Source organism: Nipponia nippon, unplaced genomic scaffold (assembly GCF_047370975.1).
Source record: "Nipponia nippon isolate SJK-2023a ecotype South Korea unplaced genomic scaffold, ASM4737097v1 scaffold_1, whole genome shotgun sequence".
In the NCBI taxonomy this organism is placed as follows: domain Eukaryota; kingdom Metazoa; phylum Chordata; class Aves; order Pelecaniformes; family Threskiornithidae; genus Nipponia; species Nipponia nippon.
The window spans coordinates 81,584,614-81,599,207 of record NW_028262290.1 but is presented as its reverse complement, the minus strand read 5'-3'; the positions used below and the strand labels follow the sequence as shown (position 1 = coordinate 81,599,207).

Here is a 14,594-nt window from a genome sequence, read left to right as displayed (position 1 = left end):
TGCCACCCAACTTGGTGTCATCTGCAAACTTAGTGAGGGTGCACTCGATCCCCTCATCCAGATCATCAATGAAGGTATTGAACAGGACTGGCCCCAGTACTGAGCCCTGGGGAACACCACTGGTGACCGGCCGCCAACTGGATTTGACTCCGTTGACCACCACTCTCTGGGCTCGGCCGTCCAGCCAGTTTTTAACCCAGCGCAGAGTGCACTTACCCAAGCCGTGAGCAGCCAGCTTCTCCAGGAGAATGCTGTGGGAGACAGTGTGAAAGGCCTTACTAAAGTCCAAGTAGACAACATCCACAGCCTTCCCCTCATCCACTAAGCGCGTCACCTTCTCATAGAAGGAGACCAGGTTAGTGAAGCAGGACCTCCCTTTCATAAACCCATGCTGGCTGGGCCTGATCCCTTGGTTGTCCCGCACTTGCTGCATAATGGCACTCAAGATGACCTGCTCCATGACCTTCCCCGGCACCGAGGTCAGGCTGACAGGCTTGTGGTTCCCTGGATCCTCCTTCTGACCCTTCTTGTAGAGGGGTGTCACGTTTGCTAGCTTCCAGTCATCTGGGACCTCCCCGGTTGACCAGGAGTGCTGATAAATAATGGAGAGTGGCTTGGCAAGCTCCTCTGCCAGCTCCCTCAGTATCCTCAGGTGGATAGATGCAGTCTTTTCTGTTTAGTATTTTTCTGCTTACAGACGGGGCTTATGTCAATCACATGACTGAAATGTTTTTCTCTTCATCACAAAAAGACCAAAACTAAATACCCAAAGCAGTGATGTTCCTAATAAAACTTTGTGTTTGCATTAACTGAAAAAAAGTGTCCCAAATGTCATTGGCCAACAAATAAATTCAACAGAAAAGCCTACTCTCTCCGCCCAGTGCTCCCCCCACAAGAACAACTGGAAAAAGTTCATAATCTTCAGCTTAGATATATCCCATAGTTGAACTGATTCATAAAGGTAATTCAAGAGAACATTTGTCAGTTCAGCCTTTATGTAAACTACTTCTAAAAATGAGGTTTCTGTCTACCTCTTGTAAACAATATATCGCAAGCATATGTGAAATTTGTTTTCTTAGCAAAGGGTATTTCTGGATTTAGCGCTGGTATATAGTATCTGGAAATAATTGGAAGTTCCATGACACATTTCACAAGATCAAGTGTGGCAGAGGGGTTGTGTATTACTCATTGCCTTCCAGGTTGCAGAAATTCAAAGAATAGTTTTAGATTGCAAATAAAAAACAGCATCTTAGGGACTGAATGCAGTAGCTGTCAAAGAGCATGCAACCACTAAATAATTTAATGTTGAAAGAAAAAAAAAACAGGTAAAATGAAAGTGCAGTAAGAATTTATATAGAATATGTTTAGAATACTGTAGATTAAACAAAGCAAAACATCTTTTTTTTTCTTTTTTTTTTTTTTTTAATCAAAAGACAAAAGGGCTTGAGCATGAAGTCCTGAAGTTTGCTTTCCAAAGACTGGAACTGGTGAACTATTTTTTTCTGAGATGATCCATTTTTAAACTTCCCTGAAAACAAACAGACCCCTTTGTGATTTGTCTGTTCAGTTCAATATCATAATAAATATGTGTAATTTAAAAAATCAGTCATCTCATTTGCTCAAAGTATGTACCATTTCTGAGCAACAGATTTACATAAATTATTAAGTGCATTACATGAAACAACAAGGCAGTTTTTACTCGTTTTTTGCACACAGCTGCTTCCAGTATTTTGCATTGGCATTTGAGCATAAGATGTTAGTCATAATTACTTTAATTTAGAGCTTAGGCTATACATAATCCCTCATATCCACTGACAATGCTGTATTTTCCAACAGAGGACAGTTGCCTTTTGCAAAGTCTTCAGGGAGAGCTAGTGTCGCAAATAATAAATATATGTGCACAAATTACAAATTTACTGAAATTATGGATGCTAAGAAGAATGTCCACAGGATTCTGTTCAATTTCTGAAGTTAGTTTGAAAGAATGATGTTGACACATTTGGAAAAAAGTTACTGTATATTAAGATAGATGTATCTATACAGAAAAAATGGAGCAGCTGTTTACTTTTGTTGAAGATATAAAAACCAGTTGCGCTACTAAGATTATTTTTTTTTTTATAATGGGCCTTAAGCAGAATTTAGACATGTAAACCCAAGATCTTTATGTTACTCCCCGAACACCTAAAACTTGTATTTTCAAACTTCCATCTGCAGAGTAGGCAGATGACTAAGCATTGCTAAAGCCTACAGTAAAAACCCAAAGTCATGCCTGTTTTCCTGTATGTGATCTATGAATAGCTCAGACTATTTCACTTAGAAATCTAGTTTTCCTGTTGCCATAATTTCCCATGAGAAGGCTGCATAGCTCCTATACCTATGGGAGAGGTGAGATTCAGCCTCCCAGTTGAAAACAGAACTGAGATTTCAATTCTCAACCCCAAGGTACCACTCAACCCCAAAATCATGTAAACGTGTGAATGAAGAAGATCATTGAACACTGCTTTTAGTGTAATGCAATTCTGTGTTATAAGAATAACTCATTGTTGTTGTGGTTTAACCCGGCAGGCAGCTAAACATCACACAGCCATTTGCTCACTGCCCCCTGCAGTAGGACTGGGGAGAGAATTGGGAAAAAATAAAGTAAAACCCGTGGGTTAAGACGAAGACAGCTTAATAGGACAGAAAAGGAGGGGAAAATAATAATAATAATAATGATAAAAGAATATACAAAATAAGTGATGCACAATGCAATTGCTCACCACCCACTGACCAACTGATGCCCAGCCCGTCCCCGAGCAGCGATCGCTGCCCCCCCGGCCACCTCCCCTAGTTCATATGCTGAGCATGATGCCATATGGTACAGCATAGCCCTTTGGCCAGTCTGGGTCAGCTGTCCTGGCTGTGCCCTCTCCCAGCTTCTCGTGCACCTGGCAGAGCAGGGGAAGCTGAAAAGTCCTTGACTGGTGTAAGTACTACTCAGCAACAACTAAACCATCAGTGTGTTATCAACATTATTCTCATCCTAAACCCAAACCACAGCACTATGCCAGCTACTAGGAAGAAAATCAACTCTATCCCAGCTGAAACCAGAACAGTTGTGCAAGAACACATCCCTGGGAACTCATCTCTGGGATGCTGATGCAACCTGGAAGGAGTTCAGCAGGTTTTACTTATTACTGGAAGTTCCCTGTATCCTTTTCTAAGTGTAGGGCACAACAGTTCAGCTTTGCATTACTCATAAGAGCATATATCGCAATATAGATGAAAAAAAAAATCACACAACAACAAAAAATGAATTTGTGAATACCAAAACAAGAAAATATTGCTCTCATAATTCTTTAACTGTTTTTTTCCCCAGGCTCAGCCTGTGAAAGGATTACAAAGCACACAGTGAAGCAGCAGCAGCACATGGTATTTTGGGACTCTGACTTCCTCAACTCAGGAGAGTTAAGGATCTTTGCAAAGCAAAAGCTTTTTACCTGGAAGACTCTGAAGGAGTTACATGCATACAGAGTGATAAAATGCATCAGTGTTTATTGCATACAGGTTTGTATAGGAAACTGGACCATGATTCCTGACTGACATACACATTATTCTCCTCTAAAAGACTTTGCTGTATTTTATTATTACTGTTTATAAGGAGGAGGTGGAGTGTTCAGGGTTGCTTGGAATATTGACGCTTTTTTAATTTAAGTTTACAAGTAAGAACTTTTTCTTACGTACAGTTTCATTTAGATTAATTTTTTATTCATTTTTTGCTGAAGCAACTTTTAACATCCTTTAAAAAGCTCAAGAAAGTACACAACAAAGACATTCAGTGTAATACAAGAGATCATATTTTGTAGGTCTGGAATATTTCTGTACGTGGTACTTTCTGGTAAAGGACACTAGCAACTGAGATTTTGATACAAAAAGAACCCATTGAACACCATGAAAAAATATTTTTGTTGTTTTTACCTTATTTAATGCACCTTGGTTCTTGCCAGCTGTTGTTAATCTTCTTTGCTCAACTAATTACAGTGCACTACTTGAAAATGGCTCCAAAGTTTTCAGGGGTACAATTAGAAACCTTTGCGTGATCAATTCTGCTTGTGACTATAGGGGAATACCATTCAGAAGAAAATAGATGGGGAAAACCCACCAGTAAAAGTCAAATGGGCACTACAATATCCGTTATATACTTCTGTAATTTGTGGGGGTTTTCTTCCTCTAGCATCCCTGAATTTGTTAGAGGTTTTGGAGATGTATTCTTAGAAACATATATCTCCTACCTGGTACATAAAGACAGGTTATATACATGCTGCTTTCCACTTTCACAGTTTTCAGTTTTATGTTTTACTAAGTGAGCTCTAAATAGCCCTGCTGCTGTCCGTCAAGCAAACAGGTAGTTCCAGAATGCTATGTTCCTTTTTTAAGTGACTGAGAAAAATACGTAGGTTGTGGCTTTGGTACAGCGGGTGGCTCTTTTCAGTCCCTTGAACAGAAAATGGAGCACATGTGAATCATATCAATATAAGCTGTACACCATCGGTAAAAATTATGGCTGTTTACAAATTAAAAACCTGTTGCTATTTTTCATGGTGCACCAGTTTAAACAATTAAAATAACAAGTCTTCACAAAAAGAAAAAACAAAGGCACCTTTAAAAATCTGCTTCACATTTTGTCTGAACAAGCTTAGTTTGCACATTTGAAAATGCATGAAGATTAAAATGAATGAATATATTGTCTATGCATTTGATAAAAATATTTATTAAAAGAAGTTTCAGTATGTAGCTAATTTTTTTCACTATTAAATAAAGAGCAGCTCATATCCCCTAATTGGAAAATATGTATAGAAAAATTTTTTTAGAGTGCTCTCAGTAAATCAACATTCTCATCAATTAGTATGTCAGAGTAAGCCAATGATGCTTCCTACTAACTGTTGCCCAGACTGAGAACACTTTTAGTGGCTCAATTAATTAACTAAACCTCCCTGAACAATTTGTATGATGTTTCATGCCTTTTTTCCTTTCCAGTTTGCACATTTTGAAAAAAGGAGAGGAAATAGAGGTCTGCAGAAACCAAATAATGATACTAAATGCAAAACTCCAGCAGTTTTACGAGACAGAAATTTAAGAAACATACACATGCAGGTTGCCCCATCTTCTCCATCTGTAGTATCAAATATGTATTTCCTTTATTGATTGCTTGAATATTCAGTTTTCTTTCAGCTTACAGAGAAAGTTTAGAATTAGAGTTACTGCTCCAGATCTTACATTAAATCTGCCAAAGATGTATGCATTTTTATTATACTGTGAAGAAGAAAACAACTGGGTCTTGTTTTCATAAGATAGCAGAAAAAAAAAAAAGCATTTTGCTTGTGTAAAACAGCATGGGCGCTGCTTCTGCTAAAACTGACTCTCTGTTAGTGTGAATGAATACATTGCTATCATCAGTAGACTTCTGAAGTTACCTGAACCCAGTTGTGAAACAGCCCATGAGCTGGATTACACAATGGAGGGAAGTACTTGGCCTCGGAGGTACACAACAACTTCTGGCCTGCAACATCAGGCTGTTTTTTTCAGGGAAAAATTTCTACTAGCAGGGTTCGCTGACACAGGTCTCAGTGGAGAAGCATGCAGTTGGTGGCAGGGCCACCAGCTTCTCCTTTGAAATGCTGTGACCTCTTTAGTGAGGAAGATCATGAATTTGCCTGACCACCTGAGAGTAATAAGGTAGATGAAAGACCACCAGTGAGAAGCAAAACCACCATATGGAGTTGCCAGGAGAAGTGATCAAGATGAAGTCAAGTGATGAGTTGTAATGTTCTGTGTAGGGAGTCTGACATATCTGCATCTATCACATTTGCTAGGTTATGTGATAAAAACTCAACTGCGCACCCACCAGGGAGTACAGAGAGACCACCCTCATCAGCTGTACAGGTGGCAAACCTGCAAGCCTGGCTTCAGATAAAATGAAAGGTGTCGTTTGTAGTCAGATGTACTTTGTGATGTAGTGTGCCATTAAGGTCAAGACATCAAGAGAAGCAGCCTTCAGCTGGGTTACTGAAATAAAACATCCCAAAGAACTCTCAGAGTATGCAAGCTCCACCCTAAAAATTGTATTTTAGTATCAAAAATCAAGAAACTAAGTGGCTTTTATTACAGCACTCAAATTCATGAGTCCTCTTTACTGTTTTCTAAAAGAAAAATAAGTGGCATTTTACTCTAATGAGTCAACAAATCAGCCTCAAGATCTTTTTCAGTTCATTAATCAAATGACCTAGATCCATTCATTTAGAACAAATCCCTCTCAGCTGATGTTCATAAGTCTACCTAATGAACAGGCCTTTGGAGTTGCTTAGTTGTGGCTGCCCTTGCAAATACCTGCTTGAAACAAGGAATATATTTATGTCTGCTCTGCAACTACTCTCCAGGTGACCAGCTCCTCAGACTTCCACTTGTTGATGCTAGCTCCTGTCATCTGCGTTTGGTTCTTGCTCCCTGACAAGACGCAGCTCTTCATTTCTGGCTTGACCTTGCATCAGCCTTCCTCAAAGAGGAAGACCAGGGCTACTGAAGCCCTTGTCCATTACCCCTCTGCCAACTGTGGTACTAGAATTGGCTTTGTGGGTGGTATAAGCCTGTTTCCTCTCAGGGTGCAGCTGGCAACATACGCTAGCTTCCACCAACAAGTAGCCCATGAGCCTCAGCCACAACATAAACTCTTTACTGTGGTACTGTTCTTAAACCTTCTCAATACAGACAGAAAATTTTCAATTAAAAAAAATAATCTGTATATAGGAGGGCTGAACTGATCCATAAGATATGCTGAACTAAAATAGAGATCCTTTGGAGGTTTGTAACAGCAGGCTTAAGTCTCTGGGCAGCAGCTCACTTCCTTACCAAAAAAAAAGATGTGAGGAATAGCAAAGAAAGAGGTATACCAGAAACACAAAAAAGCCCATTTTACAGTAAGCATTAATGACATCCTCAACCAAATTAAACTAATAGAACAACCTCTGTGACAGCAGCATGAAAGCAAAACAAAACAAAACAAAATAGAACAGGAACCTCCTATTGTTGGATTCTTACCAAACCATCTTCACAAGCAGTGGAGAAAAGAGAAAGTGAAATAAGACCAGTTTAATGTTTAGCATTACTGAAAGAGACAAGAAACCTAGCAAGAATATTCTTAAAGAAAATTGGTTGCGTATTTTACCTCACATGCCTTTCATATATCTCTTTATAGGTAATAGTTCCTCCAAAATTCTGACAGATGAACTTTGTTTATTCTTTATTTAATTATTTTTTGAGGTTATGGATTTCTTTACTGGAGATTTCATGCGGAAAGCTGTATGCATTTAGATTGTAAATGACTTGCCAGCATTGTAAAGTAGTATTTACCTATATTTAATGTTTCCCAAATACCCTCCTTTATTACGACATGTAACTGTAGCTGCTGTTTCAAATAGAAGAAAACTCGAAAATATCGCCAGTAAATTTCCTCTTGTCTCTTAGACAATCTCTAAAGGCAAAATACTCGTTATTACATGCAACCTATATTCATAGTGCATTGTGAAACAAACGTCCAAAGCCTGTAGAGGTAGAATAACTTTATGTTAACTCATGTTAACTCAGGATGTTTCTGCCATTTGTTTTCTGATATCATCTGCAAGTATTTGGAGCTGCCAGACTTACCATCTGGTCATCCATTCTTACGTCTTAACAACCTGCCTCTTGGTGAACACCAGCTCACAACAAGGAGTTCAGTCTGGTCGCACAGATATCCTCACCTTTTGTCTACAGTTTCCATTACCGACGAATGGCTCTGGAGCAAAACTTGCAAGGTCCTGTAGAAAGACTTGGAAAACTTTCATATCTGTACACTTGCTGAGAAGCTTTTCCAATTAAAAAAATTCTATTCCTTTCTTAGATCTCATGGGTCAAGGTAAGGGCTCGGCTTGTAATTCAAGATTGATTCACCAGACTGAGCCTGAACAGTGTAGTGGTCCAGTAGCCTGTCAGTATTTGAAATGTAGGGAGTTCAAAGGCGTAAAAGATTCTGATAGTTCTGTAGCATTGGAGCAAATCCTTTCCATCCCTCTTCAGGGCATGACATATATGCCTAGGATGAGTGGTACAGTAAGAGCGGGTTTCTGTTTCTCTTTGCCTTTGGGAAAACTAGTCATCTGTGGTGATACTCTGTTCTGGCAATAGACAACTAATCTTTTGTTCTTGTTGTTATTTTTACATCCTTCTTCTGTTTCTTTCCCTGCGTTCTTCATTTGTCTCTCTGACTTTTAGGGTATTTGGTTTTTGACCACCAGTGCCAGATCATTTTTCTATCTTCTATTTGTATCTTTATCGGACTCAGCCAATCATAAAAGCCCAAACACAAGCCTACAGTGTGATCCCCTTGCTCAGATCATAGAAAAAGCTAAACAGCATTTATGGTCCTGATTTGCCCTGTCACACCTGGGCTGCACCGCCACAACATGCAAATCCTGCTTCTGTGTAGCTGACCTTAATTTTACCTGATCCAAAGTTCTGCAGTTATTTATATGAGATGTCCTATGGTAACACACATCATCTGGAGACATAAAACGTACAAGCACATAAGCTAGCTGTATGTGTACTGCTGCCATGCTTAAAAACAGCCATACTCCCAGCCCTAGGACCCAGTAAATTCCCTCAATCCTCAATGGTTTGCAACTGAACATGTGCAGAGAGAAGTGGCTGTAGGCTTTGGGGGGGTCCCAGGCCTAAAATACTGTCACTGTTTGGTGCTCCCCTACCCATTTTACCAGTCTATCTGACAAGACTGGTTGGCTGGCAAGTCTGTCCTCTGCATCTGAGGCCAACCTTGCAATCAGGGATAGGTTCTGCCTTGGAGTGTGGAAAATGCCGGTTTAAATTTCAGCTCAAAAACCAGGACTCTGGGGAAATAAACAGGTAGATCTTGTTACTGTTGTTGGATGTAGACAGAGGAATCCCAGGCAGAAAAGGAGGTTTTCTATTGTTTTCTCTTTACACAGTGCTCACACGAGACGACTGATTCAAATGCCAAGCCCTGTGTTAGTATTTGGAATACAAGGAGGAGTTCATGGGAGAGATTAAATGATTGAAAATGAACCTTAAAATGAGTGGTATCTATTCAGTTTAACCAGGAAAAAGTTAAGGGTGATTTGATCACATTCTGTTAGGAAAATCAATACTTGCTATTTGGCTTTCAGTCTAACAGAAAAGGGTGTGTCAGGATTCAGTGACTGGTAGATGTAGCCAGACAGCTGAAAAAAGGCATATGCTTTTAAAAGTAAAGATAATTCAGCAGTGGATTAGCTCACTAAAAGATTTTAAGGTTAAAGGTAATATCTTTCCTGAAAGACATGCTCTCCTTTGAATTAGAATGAAATTTTGCAAGTCCTGATAGCTCCAGCCCAATGTTCATAATTAACCTTTAAATCTCATGATTCAAAGACCAGTGAATTTAAACACACTTAGAATGAAATGCCAGGAAACGAACAGGTTGAACAGCTGGTAAACTCTGAGCTATGTGCTTTCCTCTCTAGCAAAAGAGGCATTTCCAGACAGAAACCTCATTTTTCACTTGCATTGTGTAATACTGATATAATCCCGTAGCATCATATCTTTTCTTACCTCAGGTCTGTAGAAGGAGCTTGAGCAGCATTTGCTGTCTTTATGCGTGCCTTCCTCAGGCAACAGGCCTCCAACGAATGCCACAGATTCCCATCTGGTCCCAGGTTCTGGGATTGCGGTTCCCATTTGATCCCAGCCAGAAGAGCTCACCCAGGCAAGCCAGGTGGGGTGTTCACCAGGGGTACATCAAGAGACTAGGCATGGCTAAATCTGGCCGTGTACCACCTAGGAGATGATGGCATAGTTATGGAATGTGTGCTGTAACTGAGATATGGGACCAAACTCCTTTTCTTCCTCCCCATTCCAGAACTGCTTTCTAACAAAAGGTCTCCAAATTACTTTGCATTTAGAGCACGTCCAAAGAAGAGCAATGAAGCTGGTGAAGGGTCTGGAGAACAAGTCTTATGAGGAGCAGCTGAGGGAGCTGGGGTTGTTTAGTCTGGAGAAGAGGAGGCTGAGGGGAGACCTTATCGCTCTCTACAACTACCTGCAAGGAGGTTGTAGCGAGGTGGGGGTCAGTCTCTTCTCCCTGGTAACGAGTGATAGGACGAGAGGAAACGGCCTCAAGCTGCGCCAGGGGAAGTTTTAGGTTAGATATTAGGAAAAACTTCTTCACCGAAAGGGTAGTCAGGCATTGGAACAGGCTGCCCAGGGAAGTGGTTGAGTCTCCATCCCTGGAGGTATGTAAAAGACGGGTAGACGTGGTGCTTGAGGACATGGTTTAGTGGTGGACTTGGCAGTGTTGGGTTGGTGATTGGACTCGATGATCTTAAGGGTCTTTTCCAACCTTAACGATTCTACGATTCTATGATTCTATGTTCTAAACTCCCAAAAAATTGTGAAATATTAATCTACTAATTTAAGGCCATAATCTAAACAGTCCTACTGCTATGAAAGTATAAGTTGCTTAGTTTTGTCTAAAAGTGTCAAGCAAGTTGGATAGCTAAGATCCTTCTGAGCCTCTTCCTCCAGACCCTTTTGCTCTTTTCTAATCCATGTCTTGTAAAAATATAGGGCTTGTCTAGTTTGGAGAAAAGGAGTCTGAGGGGCAACCTCATTGCTCTCTACGGCTTCTTGAGGACGGGAAGTAGAGAGGGAGGTGCTGAGCTCTTCTCCCTGGTATCCAGTGATAGGACGCGTGGGAACAGTTCAAAGCTGCACCAGGAGAGGTTCAGACTGGACATTAGGAAGCATTTCTTTACCAAGAGGGTGGTCAAACACTGGAACAGGCTTCCTAGAGAGGTGGTCGATGCCCCAAGCCTGTCAGTGTTTAAGAGGCACTTGGGCAATGCCCTTAACAACATGCTTTAGCTTGGTCAGCCCTGAATTGGTCAGGCAATTGGACTGGATGATTGTTGTAGGTCTCTTCCAACTGAAATAGTCTATTCTATTCTGTAGGTGCATGTGATAGGACATTAAAGAAGCAAAGAAGGAAGACAACAAAAACATAGACTTACTTCCCCCCTCTCCCCTGCCACGGATAGAAGCTTTATAAAGTTGCCTAGACTTTTGTAAAAGTGGTAATTAAAATGCACCTTACCAGGAGTTTTAAAAGTTGCTTAATCCCAAGCTGACATTGGAGCAGGTACACCCTGGAAGGGGAAGACTGCAGCCTGCGAAGGACTCACTCTGAAGCATAGGAAAGGAATGAGAGATAAGGAGGGGCAGAGAGAAATCAGTACATCCTGACTGCACCGCCGTGCTGTTCATTGCCTCACCAAAGGGCCTGAGTGTGACCTGTGGTGATAACAAGGGGGAGGAGAGGAGTCTGGAGGGAAGCTGAGCCTGGGAAAGGAGGAGGGGTGTTTTTTCCCTAAGTGTTTTAACGTTTGTCTTTTTTTGTTTCCCAATACACAAATCAGTAATTAAATATTTATGGTAATTGGCAACAAATTAAATTAAATTCCCCAAGTTGAGGCTGTTTTGCCCATGACAGTATGTGGTAAGTGATTTCTTGGCCTAAAACCTTTCTTGCTCCTGTTCTTCCCGTTTTCTCCCCTGTCCCGCTGCGATGTGGGAGAGTGAGGGAGAAGCTGTGTGGGTGCTTGGCTGTTGGCCCGGGCCAACCCACCACTATCATCTGGGCAAGCATGACAATCAAAGAATTGCCAGGAGAACTGAGCTTACTGAAATACATTTTCTGATGCTTGGGAGCCATCTACTGGATAGGTAAAAAGAACACAAAATCCTTCATAGCTAAATACTGTATTTGTCATCTGAAACTCAAAGGCTGATCATTTCCAACATTTATAAGATGCAATGTATCACAATCCTGAAAATTACTGCCATGGGGAAGACATTCAGCTGAACATGAGAAATTGGCTTAAAAGACACAGGGAGTTACTAGCTGCTATATGTGCTATCATCGACTTCAGCAGCTGCTACACACAAACTCGCACAAGTGCATTCAAATTAGTTGCCTCCACATTTCAATAAAGAGTTACCTATGGCCAAATGCTTCACTAAAGAGGAAGATGTTTTTGTTAAATGCCCTTCCAAGGCATTAACCTTTGAATTATGCAAAATTGGAGTATGCTGGAAGATGAAAGCACCCAGCACTCAGGCTACTTCTTTCAAGTTTTCCATTTTTCCCTCCCACTCTCACAACCCCGTGCCACCAGTCCCAGCAATGCCCCAGCCATCCTCCTCACCCGCTAGCCCTGGCTGATACAAACCTGACACAAAGGTTCATGAAAAGGCATGCAAATCAGCCAAGCCCTAGGGAGACAGTTGTCTGCATTTATCTCATGTCCCTGCTAGGTACATCACCTCCTGTCTTGGGCCTGTGGGTTTCCTTGGAAAGTTGCAGACAAATCTCTGAAAAAGCCTCCGCAAGGCTGCCTGCTCTGCCCCCGGCCAAGATCAGGTCTGGACTAACACCATGAAGGATGTTGTGAAGAGGAATGAATGCCACTTAGTGAGGCAGCAGCACCCCTCCAGCCCCAGCTGCCATGCCAGGCTCCTCTCCCAAATGATTTCAAGGGATCCTCAAAGACCTGTATCCTGCCCTCCCACGAAACCAGACCCAAGATGAAAGGAGTTTCTCTCCTCCCACGGAGGCCTTCAAGCACCCTGAAGCCCTCACAAGCCAAGAGGGAAGGACCAAGGCTTCTGTGGCACCAAGATCCCAACTTTACCTTCGCTTCAGGATCAGGAGCTTTTCAGAAAAATGAAGATGCCAAAAAACGTTAGTGCTACAATGGCACTAACGTAACAGGGTCACAGGTGGGACTACTGAAGTATAGAGGGAAATTCAGCCACTGGCAAAAAAAACTATGAAGGTATTTTCTGTGCTTTGAAGAGAATGGATGTACCTTTATTTTTCTGGACAACTAAACTAATTTGAAATCATATATATTCCTTAAATCTGTGCTTTAGGCAAATCACAGACTGTATTTGAAAACTATTTCCTAGACATTAAACTCAATACCCTGAGACTAAGCAGGTAGAATTACCGGTAACAAACAACTACACTGGATGGCTTTTAATTTGCTTCAACTTAGTAGTACCCTAGTCAAGAAGCAATTCAATATTAGGGTAGAAGAATCAAGATTGCCAGTATTTTGCTTTAGAGTTGAAATGAAATACGGATCGTGGTTCATACATTTTCTGAGATGCAGTTTTTAAAAAAGATGACATTCAAAATCAAGGTCTTTTTTCTCCATTATAATAAAAGATAGAAATTTCTTCAGCTGCTCTGTTATATTCTTAACACACATTTTCAAGTTTGGGGAAAAATCCAAACCCACTGCTGAGGTTTCAGTATTTTTTCTTTTTCTTGCTAAACTAGCAACAATAAACACATCCTGACTTGAAACTTCAGCTGCCTGCAACACTGCATTTTAAAAAAATTGGTAATGACTTTGTGCTTCTGGATTTGTACAGCAAGCGTGTCTGTGCCACTGACTGGAAAAGATGGTGCAGCACCTGTCACTTCCATAGTACCAGTTAGTTCCAGATGCGCTTTATTCAGGATGATTTTCTTTTTTCTGTGTGTTTTCTTATATATATATACACACATATTTCTTTATATGTAAAAATGTATTTTTTTTTGCTTTATACATAGGTAAAATATACGATCAGAGAACCTGATGAAAACTCAGTGCGGCCCCAAACCTGTCTCAGTGTTTCTTAAGATCCTGCGTAGAACTCTCTCTGCATTTATCTCCAAGACTTGCAGTTGTCCTCACCTGAAGTTCTTCTTTCTTCACATCCCATTTCTGTTCCTGTCGTGATTTGGCTAGCACCTCTGACATCTGATAAGCCAGCAGATCTGTTACAATATGTCCTTTCTGGATTCTTGGGACAAAATTAATCTCACCTAACTTCAGACATCTAGAGCAGAGAGATTTATGCTGATCACTGCCAGCTCCCACTACAGTCGGTGAGAAGAACCAGACCTTTCTGGAGACCCACCCCTCTGACCGCATGCCATGGCCCTCCATGGACAAGGCAGAGAGCCCAAGGGGGCCTAGTTCAGATGCAAACATCCAAATTGGTAAGATAAATTCCACTGTCTGTGTTAGACCTTTATTAACCCCCTTCTATTAATATGCTCAAGATTACAAAAATGTGCATTTTGACAATTTAACACTTTCAGCTGTAATGCTTTTGTATTCCTATTCATAAATAATATGCAAACCATTAAAAAGCCCCCTATAAAAATACAGAACTTTTTTGGTATGTCTGCTTCTACCAAAACAAGAATAAAATACAGACAGGTTTATTGTAAGTGTTACTGTTGATGCAAAATAGATACCAATACCCTACTCTCAGACATTATCACATTTCCCCATGCGGAGCAGAACCACATCTAAAGTAGGCAAATTATTTCATTCAGTGAAAAAAAGTTTCTTTTAATAAATAAAATACTTGATATGCAGGTTTTGATGAGATTAAATTATTATATGTATCAAGCCTTCTTAATTAAAAGCTACAAATTATTGAACAAAACT

At 40.7% G+C, this 14,594-nt stretch overlaps 1 protein-coding gene across 1 annotated transcript in view; it reads left to right on the top strand.

Moving 5' to 3' along the window:
- Window positions 1–14,471, top strand: part of LOC148057439 (uncharacterized) — a 17,685-nt gene extending 3,214 nt beyond the window's left edge. The window contains exons 2-3 of the mRNA XM_087748126.1: window positions 3,359–3,546; window positions 13,706–14,471. Coding sequence (XP_087604252.1) covers window positions 3,359–3,546; window positions 13,706–13,774 — 257 coding nt within the window. The 3' untranslated portion in view covers window positions 13,775–14,471. The remainder of the gene's footprint in view (window positions 1–3,358; window positions 3,547–13,705) is intronic.
- The last annotated feature ends 123 nt before the right edge of the window (window positions 14,472–14,594 follow it).